The 14,818-nt window shown below is 47.4% G+C and overlaps 1 protein-coding gene across 12 annotated transcripts in view; it reads right to left on the bottom strand.

The window, feature by feature from the left end:
- The window catches only part of ANKRD16 (ankyrin repeat domain 16), a 197,135-nt gene that overhangs the window by 13,349 nt on the left and 168,968 nt on the right, over window positions 1-14,818 (bottom strand). For all 12 annotated transcript variants that reach the window (XM_069229280.1, XM_069229281.1, XM_069229283.1 and 9 more), the window contains one exon: window positions 10,834-10,996. In XM_069229280.1, coding sequence (XP_069085381.1) covers window positions 10,854-10,996 — 143 coding nt within the window. In that variant the 3' untranslated portion in view covers window positions 10,834-10,853. The remainder of the gene's footprint in view (window positions 1-10,833; window positions 10,997-14,818) is intronic.

The raw sequence follows: 14,818 nt of genomic DNA, 5'->3' as shown, positions 1-14,818 counted from the left end.
TTGTGGTAGAGGAGGAGGGGTTCTACCGCCAGTCTTCTGGATGGCGAGCTGGCGTCTTGCTGCAATGGAACATACCTTCCCCGGTAGGTCGTTCCACCTCTTCCTGATGTCGTCACTTGTTCTTGGGTGCTGTCCCACGGTGTTGACCCTGCCCACGATTCTCCGGCAGAGTTCCATCTTCCTTGCTATTGATATCTGCTGCACCTGTGCTCCAAATAGCTGTGGCTCTACCCTGACCATTTCCTCCACCATGACCCTTAACTCTTTCTCAGTAAAACAGGGGTGCCTTTGTGGTGCTATGGGTGTTATTTTATGTGTGTTGGTGAGGGTGTGTTGGGATGTGGAGTGTGTGAGGGACGTATGGGTGAGAGTGGTGGGTGTGTGTAGTTGTCACAGTGGTCTCTGTGTCAGTCTGGTGGCAATTAATTGTATTTGTAAAGGGTTGTGGGTAATGTGGGTGTGTGTTTTATAGTGGTGTGGGTGTGGTGTGTGTATGGGTGTCAGGTGTGTGTTGTTTGAATTGGCCAATGTGGTGGTGTTTTGTCTGTGGGTGTCCATTGTGAGTGCGGAGGTATGTAGCGCCAATGGTTTATCGCCGTTGAATGTCTGCCGTGGTGATTTGTGGGCCATAATGTGGTGGGCGTTGTTCTGTTGGCGTAACGGTGTGGGTTTTGGGACCACCACTTTTGCACTGACCTTTGAGCTGGCGGATTTGTTTATGTGGCTGTATTCTGTTGGACTGGTGTGTGCGTGTCATAATATGGCGAACGGATATTCGCCAGTGCGGCGGTAAATTGGTGGCCGTCAGCACGGCGCTAGGCGGCATTTACCACAAGTGTCGTAATGAGGGCCACAGTGTGAGTTTCAGTTTAATTTGGGGTTGCCCCTTCCCTTCTAGCCATGTATACCTATCTGTCGCAGAATCCCAGATGTCCTTACATGGGGTCTCTAACCCTCCTCTACGGTTCTCATTTACCTTTGTATCATCGAGGTGGATGGTCCTACACTAGAATGCCATGTCTGGGGTCCATTTGTTATTAACGAAAAGAGCCCCAGATATGGTAAAACGGGAGGGGATGTGTTTGTGCATTGGTAAGGTGGTTTTGCTACCTCCAAGAACCTCTTTTCTGGAAAGTCTTGAGGCTAAACAGTATCTTCCCCTATGGCACCCTTCCTGTGCATTCTATTTAGCTCAGTTTGGATATCGCTAGGCTCGGTGCAAAGGTACAGTGTGGTGGGTCTGGTCTCGTACTGGGTCAAATTTACTACTATTCTATGAGGTTCTACTCTGTTGGGTTGTATCTTGGCCTTAATATTGCACCGGTATAGGTGGAGAAGGCATTTTATTGTTGCAGGGGCTACCTCTTGGTACAAGTAAAGCCTGTCTGATCTTCCTGTATGCGGTATCAGCGAACTGATGAAACATGACCCAGCTGATTTCTTGGAATCCACGGCTGTCATGTGCTGACGCCATGCGTTGTGTAAAAGGGAGCTGAATTTTGCATGTGAATGCTATTGTTTGGTGTGGTGTAATAGTAGGTGACATGGAAATGGTCCCTCCGTAAATGCGATGACAATTTCTGAATAGACTGCATTAGACTAGACCTCTGTTTGGCAATGAATGGATGCGGCAGCACCCCAAGTAAACATAGGGTATATAAATGTACAACAACACATACTTTATATAACATTGTGGTTCTGAGATGAATCCAAGGGAGATGTCTGTAGTCTGCTGGTGAAGGGAGTTTCTTAGTTGCAACAGTTCGAAAAAAAGTTCTTAGAGCAGTTCGCAGTTCTGGATCTTGTTGGGAGCACTATTGCAGAAAGTTCTTGGAGCAGTTTGTAGCTCTTGATCCTGTTGGGAATATTGATGTGGCTGCTGAAAAAGTGATGGTCTGCTGTAAAAGGTAGTGCACTTGGCGGCTCGATTGCAGACCTGTTGGATAAGTGCTAGGTGTGGTTTGTTACTTGAAAGAAACATTGCATCCTTGCATGCATCGTCGCTAATGATCTCCTAGGAATTCCTGTGCTTTTCGCAATTTTAGTAATGCACCGGAGGGTGGCCCCACTTGGGGTACCGGTTTTGGGAAAAAATTAGTTATTTTTCATGGGCTTATTAATTTTTATGGGTTGTTGGACTTCTCTCCTCTCCATGCGTGACTAGGTGTACGGTGATAAACTATTACTTACGGGGTGATCTCTTGAGCATGTGGGTAATTTCAGTTACTAACTAGCACTCTGTGGGTACTGCCAGCCCTCCAGTATCCTAGTGTGTGCATGGGGGTGTCGTGAGTGCTGGTGGTGTCCTTTGAGATTCACGTGCACAGGCAATGTATAAAGGGGAGGCGCAGCACAACTGAACGTTATTTGACAATCGCAATGTGCCCTGAGGTCACATATATACCCCTCTGTTCCCCGCATGTACCATGCAAAGCGACCCTCCCTAGTGGTGGCAGGTGTCTTGATTACGCCCTTTTTCTGGAGGCTTCTTTTGGGCTAGGTTGGGCTTCTTTTTATTAGTTACTGGGCGCTAACCTAGATCTTCACATGTGCTAATATTTAGAACTGTTGTGAACTGGAGGGCGTAGGAGAGTTGTTCCATGACCTCCATGTGCCCCTGATGTGCGTTGTCCTAGATTGGGATTATGGCTCCATCCAGATGATATGTGTTTAAGGTAGCATAGGGGAAACCTGGTTCCAGACAATGGAGGGCAGCTTTGTTTTGGAACTGAAAGGGGGTCTCTATTTGGCTGGAGGCTGTTAACTTTCTGCAGGCACTACGGCTGTTGGAACAACACAACGTAAGGAAATGTTGAGAATGGGGAACTTTGGACTTGGTGACAGGAACTCGCCCCATTTGACTTGTGGTTCTAAGGGCCTGGGGTGCCTCCTTTTAAGCATTGGTCGGGGAGCCACCCTGCTACTCTCGTCAGATTGCCCTCCCCCTGGGGTGTGACCAGCCAAAGCTACCTTGGGGGATCAGAAGCATTGTGAGGACCTTGAATGGCAGACTCTAGTGAGCATACCCGATCGACAGAGCATGTGAAGCAGCCCCGAGTTTCCTGAACACAAGTAAAGGCTTGAATCCCTAACGTTGTCCCTTTTTGTCCTTTTGAGTTTTTGCACAGTGAGTTTTAAGGTGTGAGTGAAATGTATGCTTTGCATTGGGGGTATTAAGTTTTACTGAACATCTGGGTACAGCATTTATGTGAAGGCATTACTTCCCCAAACAGTTACCCCTCCCTGCCATGGTTGTGGCTTCAGTCCTTGTTGGTCTGGGTTCCCTGTCTGTGGTTGCTGTTGCCATGTGTTTGTCCAACTATCTGACCCCTGTTGTGGTGGTGTGGCAGTGAACGGACTTCCCTGGGTTGGAGTGTAAGGTACATTCAGGTTTCCCTGGGCTTGGTTTTGTGGATGGAAATTTTGCGGGGCTTGGCCAGGCTCATTGAACTCTGTTTGTGATATGCCTTTGGCCGGCATCTATCGGTCATGTGGCCCATCCAGTGGCAATAGTAACATTCTATAAGGTCTGGCTGCTGCCAACCTCCCTGGTTTCTGCCGTTATAGCTAGGTTGAAACCCTCTGGGGTTTTGCGATGGAGCTCCCTTTAGAACTGGTTCCATTTGCATGCTAGCGGCCAATGCGGCCCACTCAAGGGTGGTCTTTTTCAATTTGTTTTGGATCAACTTAGTGGTGTTTCTCTGGGCTTGCTCCTGTCTTTCCCTGTCCTTTTCTTTTTTCTTTTTGTGCTAGTGTAATATGTGAGCTTTTATCTCCCGCCTGAGTTTGGTGTCTAGACCCACTACGTTGTCCAATCCCACTTTGTATTTCGATGGGCAACCCCTTTTTGAGGATATTGTAAAAGAATGCAATCTGGGGGTCCATATTAGTCTAGCTGTCCTGCCTCTTGTCACCATTGTTCTCTTATCATAACCAGAAAATCAGTTATGGTATCCCCAGGTTTCATGGTTTCTGCAATTAACCCTCCTACATTTGGGCACTCCGGAACACTTCCCTCAAGGCAGTCCATATTTGGTGCCTGTATGAGCTGAATGTGGCCCGGTCATACTTGGTGTTTGTCAGAGTGATTGCTGGGATGCAAGCTCGGGCGAACATTGTTAGTCTGTTCCAGATAAGGCTACTTAGCAGGCTTTTGACATCACCTATTGCTAGGTTTATTCTTGCTGTGTTCTTCTCAAAGGATGAGATCTATTTCTCCTCCCCATCCAACAATGATGGTAACTTGGTCCTTAGCTCTTCTTTATCCATCTGAGCTGATGGCACATAGATGGTCCCTGGCGTACCCTTTTGCAGCAGAGGGTACATTTTGGCTGTGGGTAACTCCGCTGGTCTCTCCCTGACATAGCGTTCCCATCTTGCTAAACAATCCTGCATGTAGGGGAAGTTTCATTTGGGATCTCCCCATCCATGCGGGATGCAGTCTTCCGCAACAGCTATGTCCTCTGGTTCAAAGGACCCCTCCTCCAGCCAGGGTCTATCATATTGGTCACTTCCCGTGGTCCAGTGGGCTAGCAGGTGACAAAATGGTTGTGCAAAGATCTTGCATTCCTCTCGGGCCAATATCTCTTTTGGGGGTTAGTTTGTCTGTCTTGCGTATTTTTGAGGAGCAGCAGACATCTACGTTGCTGCTCCCCTGGTGTGCACACAAAGATGTCATATTGGTTCTCCTGCATCTAGGTTGAGTTTGCACCAGGCTACCATGTCTCTTATTTCCTGATCAGCCCCTCTCCTATGTTGACGGTCTGGTGAGGTTCAGACCCCAGCCAAAAGCCTCTCCATTAGTTCTGCCTCGGACTCTTCTTCAAACAGTGCTCTGTACGTATCCCCGCTCTCCACAGGGGATCGTTCGATCCCACGGCCTTAACATAGTCTCCTACGCGGATGACACCCAACTGATCCTCTCACTCACGAAGGACCCCGCCACCGCCAAGACCAATCTCCACAACGGACTTCACGCCATCACCAACTGGATGGAGATAAGCCGCCTCAAACTGAACTCGGATAAGACTGAGATCCTCATCATCAGCTCCAATCGATCAGCATGGGACGACTCCTGGTGGCCTGCCACACTAGGAGCCGCTCCAACTCCCACCACCCACGCAGGCAACCTCGGCTTCATACTGGACTCATCGTTCACTATGACCCAGCAAGTCAACGCCATCTCATCCTCATGTTTCAACACCCTCTGCATGCTTCACAAGACCTTCATATGGATCCCTATTGAAACCAGAAGAACGGTCACCCACGCCCTTGTCAGCAGTAGACTGGACTATGGCAACACACTCTACGCGGGAACAATGGCCAAGCTCCAGAGGAAACTTCAGCGCATCCAGAACGCCTCCGCACGTCTCATGCTTGACCTCTCTCGCCACAAACATATCTCAGCCCACCTCAGAGACCTTCACTGGCTCCCCGTCAACAAGAGGATCATCTTCAAACTACTGATCCACGCTCACAAGGCTCTCCACGACGCAGGCCCAGCCTAGCTCAACGAGCGTCTCAGCTTCCACGTTCCCACCCGCCAGCTCCCCTCCGCCAACCTCGCCACCATCCCCCGCATCCACTGTGCCACAACCGGCGGCAGATCCTTCTCCCACCTCGCTGCCAAAACCTGGAACTCCCTCCCCATCAACCTACGCCTGACCCAGGTCCTCCTGACCTTCAAGAAACGTCTCAAGACCTGGCTATTCGAGCAGTAGCAACCCCCGCCAGCACCATGAGACCCTATCGGAGTAGCGCGCTTAACAAGTGATTGATTGATTACTTAATTTCTTTTAGGGTAAAGAATGTGAACAGTTCTCTTGGAGTCATAAATAAGGTCCCGATAAAAATAAACTGCAGGTGGGCCTCGACCTTGCGTGGACACAATGGGGGCCAATGGATAACGTGTCCACATGTCCGACATTAGGGGCGCATGATTGCGGTGTGATACTGTGCATGCTGTGCTCTGTTTGGCTGAGTGTTCCTAACTACATGTGGCATCTGACTTTATGGTGTTTGTGAATGCGCGCACTCCTCTGGACATATGTGCCTTATTGGGGCCAATCACCTGGGGCCACTGTGGTGGCACTGCACCTATCTGTGGGACTGATCTTGAGTTTCCTGTTCATGCATTTGTTTGTTGGCTATGTACTGCCCCACCTATGACCTGTCAGTTAATAAACTCAGGCCTACGTCTCACAGCCTGTCTGACCACGTTATTTGGAGTCAGGGTTGATGGAGAGTTCATGACAGATGAATTCGCTAATATAGATGCAATTTTATTGTTATATATGGATGTATCAATGTACACATCAACATTGACTTTTTCAATATTAACAATATATGGAGTTATTGTTATGTGTGACAGTTCTGACTCTTATGTTTTGTTCAGTACTGCAGCGTCCCCAAAATGTCCACTCGGAGACCCCCTCTGACACTGCCTTTGTGTGCTAGATGATGATATTTAGATAGAGTTTTTGTGCAGGCCAGGGTAAATCTTATTTGTATTTCTGGCAAACTGGCTTAACAAGTGTAGGATACTAGAAACGTATTGTTGGAAATGGCCCCTCTACAATATCACCCCCAAACTTTTTGTCTTCCTCCTCTTCTTTTTCTGACCTTATTTTTGCTGGGTTTAGGAATCTACGCACTTTACCACTGCTAACCAGTGCTAAAGTGGATATGCTCTCTTCCTACAAACATGGTAACATTGGTTCATACCCAATTGGCATATTTGATTTACTTGTAAGTCCCTAGTAAAGGGCACTACATGTGCCCAGGGCCTGTAAATTGAATGCTACTAGTGGGCCTGCGGCACTGGTTGTGCCACCCACATAAGTAGCCCCTTAACCATGTCTCAGGACTGCCACTGCAAGGCTGTGTGTGCAGTTTCACTGCCACTTCGACTTGGCATTTAAAAGTACTCTCCAAGCCCAAAACTCCCCTTTGATTACATATGTCACCCCTAAGGTAGGCCCTGGATACCCCATAGGGCAAGGTGCTGTGTAGGAAAAAGGCAGGACATGTACATGTGTGTTTTATATATCCTGTAGTGGAAAACTCCTAAATTTGTTTTCCACTACTGTGAGGCCTGCTCCTTTCATAGGGTAGCATTAGGGCTACTCTCATTTCCTGTTTGAGTGGTAGATTCTGATCAGAAATGGGTAACCAGGTCATATTTAGTATAGCCAGAATGGTGATAGAAAATCCTGCTTATTGGTGAAGTTGGAATTTATATTACTATTTTTGAAATGGCACTTTTAGAAAGTGAGCATTTCTCTGCACCTAAAATCCATCTGTGCCTTACAGTCTGTCGCCAATCAACGTATGGGCTGAGCTGGTTGACAGCTCGCTTGTGCATTCCACCAGACAACCACAACCACAGGACACTCAATCACACCTGCACTCATCTGCATACTGAATGGGTGTTCCTGGGCTGAAAGGGTGGAGGGGCCTGACACTTACATGTGTCCCTCCCTAACACAATGGACTGCCAAACCCCCTACTGGGACACCGGCAGACAGACCTGTACTGAAAGGGGACCTTGTGCACTTCAAAATCACTCTTTGAAGTCTGCCCCATTTCAAAGGCATTTTTGGGTATATAAACTGGGTCTCTGACCCCACCAAATCAGACGCTTCTGAACCTCAGCATACAACCTGTCAAGAGGAACTGCCTGGCTGCCCAAATGACTCATCTGGACTGCTTTGCTGTGAAGGACTACTGCCCTGCTGTTGTCTTGCTGCCCTCTGACTTTGCTGAGAATTCCTTACATGGGCTTGGATTGAGCTTGCCTCCTGTTCTGAAGTCTTTTTGGCCCTGAGACTTCTTCTCTTCAAAGAAACTCCTTGTGCGCCTAAAATCGTCACACAGCCTGCCAGAAACAACGCACAGCCCGCATTGCGATGAGCAAATTGCCGCACAACTGAACTGGAATGACAGCCCGACTTCCAGAGAGAAGATCGATGCAGTGCCTGTGATGCAACCAGAAATTTGACTCACATCCCTACCGGATCGATGCACAGCCGAGACGGAACGATACAGCCTGACTTCCTGAGTGAAGAATCGACGCAGCACCTGCTGTGCGACAGAAAATTTGATGCATCGCCTACCGGAACAACGCAATACCTGTGACTTCACCCAGTACATCCAGGATTTTCCCTGCATCATCCCTGGGCGTCAAAAGATCCCAGCATCGCAGTGAGGAACCAGGACTGCGCACCGGAAATCCACGCAAAGCCCCTTGCAGCGTGGAAAGAAACAATGCATCTTCTGTGCCGCGCTGGAAAGTCTGATGCACACCTTATTTTTCCACGCATCTCCTCTTCTGAGGCCTCCGTGCGTGGTAATTTTGCCGCAAACCAGGTACTTTGTGAAACCAAGAGACAAATGTTTATTTCTAAGATTTAAGACTCTTTTGATCTTGCAAAAGTGATATCTCAACTTGTGCTTATTGACTCTTTATCGTTTTGACCGTAATTTAACCAGATAAATATCTTATATTTTTCTAAACATGTGTGGTGTATTTTTGTGGTGTTTTCACTGTGATATGTATGATTTACTGTACAAATACTTTACACATTGCCTTCTAAGTTAAGCCTGACCAATCAGTGCCAAACTAGCAGAGGTTGGGCACAGGATATCTTGGATTGGAGCGACTTACCCTGACTAGGACTGTGGTCTCTATTTAGACAAGGGTGTATACCTTTGCCTACTAGAGACCCCATTTCTAACACATCATACTTCAAGATATTAATCATCTCCTTTCTGAAGATTTTTTGGTTCCAGGGACATGGTGTATGGCAAGACCTACAAGTGTTATGAGTGCTAAGCTGCAAGGTTGCTCCAGGTATGCAACATTGCTTCTCTCTGCAGTGCATATTTCACACCGTTACAAATAGCCATTCTAAGACTCTCCTCCAGCATCTAGTCTAGCCTTACATCCACAGACAGAACTCACCAAAGAGTGGTTTTGTCTCTGCAGAGGCAGAGGCAGTGGCCTGGTTATCTGGTTCCACATCAGTAGGAGGCAAGACAGCACACATTTGCCATGCAGTAAGGATTCCAGGACTGAAGGACCAGTGTGGCATGCAGCCTATAACATTAACACTGGCAGCAGGCTGCTCTGCACATAGGATGCTGAGCTGAAAGTTTGAAGATATGAATACGGTGGTATGCAGGATTGGTGATGCCAGATGGATAAAGGGCAGGATGTCAGACATTCGATCTCTTCTTGGGACTTCCATATAAGGTTGATGCAATTTTCCTGTGAAATTGTTTGTGTTCAGATGGGGAACATAGACACTATCTCCTGGATATAGTGCCCCATTAGTACAAGGATCTTAAGGCATATCCCTGGTCAGATGTAAAAGGCTCCCTCAGGCTTTGTAACTAGCAGGTACACTGTGCTTTACCCTTGATTGGGTGCAGGGCTGATGAGTTCTGGTGTAGGCTTATGCAGACAAAAGAAGTCTGTGGGATCTAGGAAGGGTAGCCTGTGGCTCACAGCCATCAAGGCCAACAGTCTGTATAAGCAGAATCCATGACCTTCAGTCCTCCACGTCAATCAACTCCAGAAGAAGGCCATAGATAATGCCTTCAAAGCAGCTTGCATCTGCAACAGTCACACAAGACTTCGCACATAAGGTGTTACTTTGTAAGCACTGTTCACCATCAGCCTCACACTCCACAGACATTGGCCACAGTAGCAAGCGCTTCAATTTTGGAGCATCATAGAGGTTATCAAAAGCTGCATGTGTTCCTTATCAGTTTGTCCGATTTCATGGATTATTCACGAGCCAGGTTTTAGTACCACAGGGACGTGGAGAGAGAAAATATGTTAGTGAATTCATAATATCAATGTCAGTAAATGCAGCAAAGAAATACAACTAGGTGTCATGGAAACTTTTCAAAAACTCAGAGCGTCAATGAAAATGGGTACAGATCTATAAATTGGAGGCAGAATTTCAGGCTTGGACGTAAGTCTAGGCACAAAGAACCCATAGTAAACTTAAAAGCAGGGAAACAGGGATTTAGATGATAGCCAGTACTGCTAGTGAGGGTTGGTAGCAGCAGAAGTGATTAACACTTGTAAAAAAACTACTTGTTTCTTATCCACTTAGCTTACACATTTCTCCACAAAATGGGAGGTTTGAGAGACAAATGCTAGTTGCATAAGGACCACCCTTCTTTTTTGCCTATTCCCTTTACCCAAACTTTATTTCATCCCATATCTGCCATTGTGGATAGAGATGTTATAGAGCACTGGGAGCACTTGTGAAAATAGAGGGTCTTTCTGGACAACGTGTTGGATATCTAACAGTGCAGATGAATGTGTGCAATGAGTTAGGGTGACTCTGTAGGGTGGATCCTTGGCTACATAGTGCATTTATTGGAAGTGTATTTATCTCCAAATTGTGTGTCGTTCTGCTGTGTGGGTCATTGTGCATCAGACTTCATGCTGGGCTTGTGTTTATGTTTACTAGGTGGGCATGTGTGGAGTGCTCACATTAGATATAGCCGCATATTGTGTTTTTGGGTGGCCTGTGTATGGGAACAGCCGGCAACAAGTGGTAAACAAGGAATGTAAAAGGTTGTGCATGTGTCATCATTTTTGCCTATGGCTCCATAAAGCCTTGGGCCTTCTTTAAATGAGGTCACAGCTCCTGACCCTTTTACCCAAGAAGTGTAAAACAGAGAAAGGACAATGGTAAAGTACAGGCACAGGTAAACAGCCTCCCTTCCCCCACCCACATCAAAGTACATATTCACATTAGTTTTAATGACAAGTGTTAAAGCAGTAACTATGTATGTGGTCTTTTATTTGCTTACATGTAAAAATCTGAATCACTTTATTTGAAGAGCTGCAGGATCTCGGGTTTCCTAACAAGTGTTTGTGCAAAGGTTCCAGAAGTATCCGATGAATCCTGTAGCCCGGACTCCAGGAGAAGTTGGACACATGATGTATGCTGACCCGCACAAGCCATGTGGAGTACTGTACAAAAAGGGGAGAAAATTTACATTGATTTATTAATAGGTTTGTTAAGCAACAACTAAAGCATTTCCAATGCCAACAATTTTTCAAAAAGTCAAGATGAGGTGGAATTAGTGTTTGGTTTTTGATTCAAACTGTTCCCCTGATTCAGGTAACAATTAAGGCCCAAATGAGAGAAAATTCACCCGGCTGGCCCTGGGGTTCGAGCCGCTCAGGACGCAGCCTCGGTGTGGCCTAGGTGACAAGCAACGTGGCAGCAGCAGGTACGCAAGAAGCCGCACAGCGGGAAAGTCCGGCTGCGGGCGGAGGTCGCGTAGTGGACAGAGGCCACGACATCCACTCCTGTGGTGTGCTTGCGAAAGCAGCCAGGAGGGAAGAGCAGCCCGATACGGCCTCACCCAGCTGGGGAGGGGGGGAGAGAAAGGGGGTGACTCCCTTCCCATCCCCAATCTTAAGTGTGTGAGGGGGGCCTTCAACCCGCAGCGAGAGGTGGGAGCGCCCCAGGAGCCATGGTCAAACCGAAGAAACCAGCCCCAGGTAAAATTCAACAAAATGGACAAATACGCAGTTCCGAAGATGCAGGCCGCATCCAGAAACCAGGCCTCTGACACCACTGGTACAACTGAGCCCTTATTAAACACTATCATGGCAGCCATTTCCGATTTTGAAACAGACACTGGAACCAAAACTTGAAGCAGTGACAATCGATGTCTCCCTTCTAAGAGCGAATCTTCAAAAAATGGCGGACAAAGTCAATAAAGCTGAAACGAATATCCATGCCCTGCCGCCCACATCTAAACGTTTAGAGGAACATGTCCAATTACTCACCAAGCAACAGCACATCATGGAGTCCAGGCTGGAAGACCAAGAGGGAAGAGCAAGAAGGAACAACATCAGAGTTGTTGGGGTGCCGGAAGGGGCAGAGGGCCCCAGTGTCGATCTTTTCCTGGAGGATCTTATTCTTAATAAACTCTGACCGAAGTGCCTATCCAACCTCTTTTCAGTGGAAAGGGCTAATCGGGTGCCGATCCCACAGGCGAAACCAGGGGGCTCCACCAAGAACAATTATAGCACAGATCCTACAAGCAGCACGGACTCCAGGGGACATACTCTAAGAAAACTCACAATTTAGAATCTTCCCAGACTTCACAGGCCAGGTACAAAATCTGACATAGCTTTGAGGAAGTTAAGAAAGTCCTGCGCAAAAAAGAAATCGAATACATGATGCTGTTTCCAGCGAGACTGAGGACAGTCGCAGAGGGCAAATCCTGGTTCTTCACCTGGCCTGAGGAGATGTGGGATTGGATTAAGGGCTGGCGGAAAGCCGGACAACCCCAACGGAGAGAGGTGGTGAGGAGCGAACAAGGCACTCAAAGATCGGACAATCCCTCAGCGTACCATGCAGATGATACAGGGACAGCAAAGGGCTGAGAGTCACCATGAGGGACCACATAACACAGATAAGACTAGATGGGGCCGGTGAGGGGGAGAGAGAATGGGTGTACATCACATAGCTGGAACGTCCCTAAGTCAAAGAAACTGTAATTTCTTGAGTACTCAACATAATAGTTCGATTTACATGACATGACTCATATTAGGGGGCCAACTAACAGTCAAAACTAAGCGGTTCATACATCGGTAACTATCCCATAGTTATTATAGGCAGAGCTAACCAACCCTAAGTACAGTTTAATGTTAAGTAACGGGCGACAGGTGCTCTGCAAGTTGTGGGGTGGGTAGTTTTGGTGGGAGTATTATGGGGAATGGTTTATTTTTGTTTTTGTATACTGTTTCTTGCTCAGACGAACTTTGCTAGATGGAGGGAAGAGAGCCGGGGTAGGGAGGGAGGGGAAGGAGAGACCCAATTGTCATATCAGTGCATGACCCACTGAGAAATGCAGATGACTAACAAAGGGCAGCTAACATTAATGACCTGAAATGTCAATGACCCGGGCAACAAGATTAAACGTACGCTGGTACTGCAATTTATTAAACGGCATGCCCCTGATATAGTCCTATTACAGGAAACTTACTTAAAAGGTAATAACTATAGAGGACTAAATTGAATGGGATATACCTTACTGACACACGCTGGATTTACCACCAATTCCCAGGGAGTGGGGATTCTACTCAAAACTTCCATACCATTAATTCCGGGCCGGGTCTGGAAGATCCTCTGGGTCGTTATGTGGCACAGACTGGCACCTGGAATGGTCAGACGTTAAACATTTGCTCTGTGTCTGTGCCACACACGCTGCGGGACGAAACGCTTCCGGCGCTGGAAACAGTGCTGCTAGAAATACCAATAGGCATCTTACTATTAGGGGGAGACATGAATGACACCTTGAACCCAGAATGTGATAGACTGGCCAGTGCTAGGCTCGGGTCTGTCGTGAGTCAGTTGAGATCCTTTGTGGACTCCATGGGATTGGTAGACCTGTGGAGGGATCATAACCCCCAAGCTCGACAATTTATACACCTCTCGGCATCCCACAGTAGCTTATCCCATCTGGATTATTTATTGACACATGGGGCAGATGCAGGTAGATTCTTTGAGGCATAACACTTGGCTCAATGAGTCTCAGATCATTCCCTAGTAGTAGTCATGCTCAGGAGCTCCTCGAGGATCACGACCCTACCTCCCAGAATTGCTACGTGGCACCTCAAGGATGGCACACTGCAGGGGAAAATTAAAAGGGGGGGCAGAAAACTTTTTCAAAGAAAACATAGAATCTGTAGACTCAGCCGGCACCCCCCCCTGGGAAGCATTCAAGGTCGGCTTGAGAGGACACACATAGGCGGTGACTGGGGGGTGAATAAGGAGAATCGACTTGTTTATGACACATTAGAGAGAGAGAGAGAGAGAGAGAGAGAGAGAGAGAGATCATAGACTTGGAAACTCAGATGAAAGAGAGGACAGAACCGACCATAGACAACTCTCACAGACTCCGGCTCAAACAAAAAGAGCTTAAAGACTTGGCCGGAAACACAGCTAGGAAACATACTCTGGCAGTGCAGAGATGACTATATGATGGGGGAGACAAAACTGGTAAATTTATAGTGTGGCTAGAGAGGAGGGACATGGGTCGTAACTGGGTGTGGTAACTACGGGGGAGGGGGAGGAGAGATACACCTCCGGGACAGAAATAGCAGAGGCATTTGTTACATACTATGAGCGGATCTACGTCTCCAGAACGGTTCACAAGGAGAGGGACTGAAGGGAACTCTTGGGAGACCTCCAGCTTCAGGGCACGTTGGAGGAAGGTAGTGCGACACTGGAATAGGACCTGACAGTTGAGGAAGTACTGGAGGCTATCTTGGAGCTGCTGTCGGGCAAGGCAGTGGGCTCGAACGGCTTACCAGCCAAATTATATAAATGTATCGCAATTATAGTGGCCCCATACATGCTGGCTATCTTCTAAGAAGCCAAAACAGTAGGATACCTCCCACCAGACCTGCAGGACGCCACAATTGTAGTGATACATAAAAAACGCAAGCTGCAAACGACATGTAGTTCCTACCGATCTATATCATTAATTAACCTAGGAGTGAAAGTTCTGGCGAAAAGCTTGAGTAATAGACTCCAGCTAGTTATAACAAGGCTGGTGCACCAGTCGGGCTTTATGCCACATAGGAGCACCAGACTTCATCTTAGACGACTATATGGGATTCAGCATGAGACGCAGGCAGCGGAGGCAGATGATGCCATGGTGCTATCACTGGACGCGAAAATGGCCTTAGATAGTATAGAATGACCTTTCCTTTTTGCAGTACTTACTAGATTGGGTTTTTCTCATGGGTCAGATTACTATACCAGGATAC

The sequence above is a fragment of the Pleurodeles waltl genome, chromosome 4_1 (genome assembly GCF_031143425.1).
Source record: "Pleurodeles waltl isolate 20211129_DDA chromosome 4_1, aPleWal1.hap1.20221129, whole genome shotgun sequence".
Taxonomy (NCBI): Eukaryota; Metazoa; Chordata; class Amphibia; order Caudata; family Salamandridae; genus Pleurodeles; species Pleurodeles waltl.
Note: the sequence above shows the minus strand (reverse complement) of the source record. Positions and strands in the feature narration are given on the sequence as shown.